The sequence below is a fragment of the Cherax quadricarinatus genome, chromosome 8, assembly GCF_038502225.1.
Source record: "Cherax quadricarinatus isolate ZL_2023a chromosome 8, ASM3850222v1, whole genome shotgun sequence".
In the NCBI taxonomy this organism is placed as follows: Eukaryota; Metazoa; Arthropoda; class Malacostraca; order Decapoda; family Parastacidae; genus Cherax; species Cherax quadricarinatus.
In genome coordinates this window covers 10,334,592-10,336,482 of record NC_091299.1, presented here as the reverse complement: position 1 = coordinate 10,336,482, position 1,891 = coordinate 10,334,592, and the positions used below count along the sequence as shown (strand labels likewise).

The 1,891-nt window shown below is 47.0% G+C and overlaps 1 protein-coding gene across 1 annotated transcript in view; it reads right to left on the bottom strand.

Moving 5' to 3' along the window:
- Positions 1 to 305: 305 nt before the first annotated feature.
- LOC128685414 (extracellular serine/threonine protein kinase four-jointed) overlaps positions 306 to 1,891 on the bottom strand; it is a 33,992-nt gene continuing 32,406 nt past the window's right edge. The window contains exon 5 of the mRNA XM_070082855.1: positions 306 to 754. Coding sequence (XP_069938956.1) covers positions 368 to 754 — 387 coding nt within the window. The 3' untranslated portion in view covers positions 306 to 367. The remainder of the gene's footprint in view (positions 755 to 1,891) is intronic.

The window sequence follows — 1,891 nt, the reverse complement described above, 5'->3', positions numbered from 1 at the left end:
GTGTTTGATAGGAGTGAATGGAGACAAATGGTTTTTAATACTTGACGTGCTGTTGGAGTGTGAGCAAAGTAACATTTATGAAGGGATTCAGGGAAACCGGCAGGCCGGACTTGAGTCCTGGAGATGGGAAGTACAGTGCCTGCACTCTGAAGGAGGGGTGTTAATGTTGCAGTTTAAAAACTGTAGTGTAAAGCACCCTTCTGGCAAGACAGTGATGGAGTGAATGATGGTGAAAGTTTTTCTTTTTCGGGCCACCCTGCCTTGGTGGGAATCGGCCGGTGTGATAATAAAAATAAATAAATATATATATATATATTTATATTTAAATTTTTCTTGGTACAAAAAATATATATGAATTGACATTCAGTCATAGTTTACTGATTGTGCTATTGGGTATCTTCTTGAGCTTGTCGACGCACTTGCTCATCCAGTCACGCACTCGTGCTAGTCGCTGTGGGAAGTGCGTCACGAAGAGTTCGTTCTTGAGCGGGTCCGGCAGCTTGCCGAAGAGGGGTTCGTTGGTCTTAGCGAACCCGACCAGGAGACGCGCTGGTTGTGGGTGTTGGGCCAGTCCCAGGACCGCCTCCATGGTGGATCTCCTGAACACGCACAGAGACGCCAGCATGCGCTCGTGGAAGGCATGGAAGCGGGAGGACTGTGCCGGGTCGGCGGCACCATAGAGAAGGGTGTACGCATCCATGAGTCCGGACTCGTTGTCCAGGAGCCAGAGAGCGTCCGTTGTCTCGCTCCGGACCTGACATGGGTGGAGACAATATATGGGTGAGGTGAGTGACTTCAAAAATGGAAGAAAGCTTTAAAAAATGGTGGATAACTTTAAAAATGGTGGTTACCTTTAAAAATGGTAAATGCTTTAAAAAGGTAGATATATAAAAAATGGTAGATATCTCTGAAAATAGTTGAGAGCTTAAAAATGGTGGATAAATTTAAAAATAGTGAATAGCTTTAACAATAGTGGGCGGCGATAAAAATGAGTGAGAATGACTGGGTTAGAGAACGAACTACCTGTGTGACTTTATTCCTTTGCTCGACCGGATCCTCCACCTCCCCAACCTAAATTACTGCGAGAACTTGAAGTCTCTATAACGGTACTCCTTAGAACGTAGGTGTGAATGATACATCATAATCTACACCTGGAAGATACTGGAGAGATTGGTGCCAAACCTGCACACCGAAATTACTACTTATGAACACAAGAGGCTTGGAAGAGGGTGCGGGATACTTCCAGTGAAAAGCAGGGGAGCGACGAGCAGATTGAGAGAGAACTCAGTAATCATTCAGGAACCTCAACTCTTCATCACCTTCTCTCATGCATAAGACGGATTACCAACAAACCCATAGCTGTCTTTAAGAGGGAACTCTACAGAATCCTCAAAATAGTTCTGGATCAGCCGAGTTCTGCTACATACGGTGGAGTGTAAACAGGAGGCCTTGTCTGGGATAGGGCCGCGGGGGAGGTGACCTCCGTAAGCGATTCCAGGTAAACCTAATGGACTTCTTTCTTTCAATGGAGGGACGGTCACCTGCATTCAGCATTGCCAGCGATAGTAGCAACAGCGACCCCTGGCTTGATTGTAGCGTGAACCTGCCTTTATCGATCTGCTTGGTGTGTGTGTGTGTGTGTGTGTGTGTGTGTGTGTGTGTGTGTGTGTGTGTGTGTGTGTGTGTGTGTGGTGTGTGTGTGAGTGTGTGTGTGTGTACGTACTCGCCTAGTTGAGGTTGCAGGGATCGAGTCCATGCTCCTGGCCCCGTGTGTGTGTGTGTGTGTGTGGGTGTGCGTGTGTGTGTGTGTGTGTGTGTGTGTGTGTGTGTGTGTGTGTGTGTGTGTGTGTGTGTGTGTGTGTGTGTGTGTGTGTGTGTGTGTTTTAGTTAC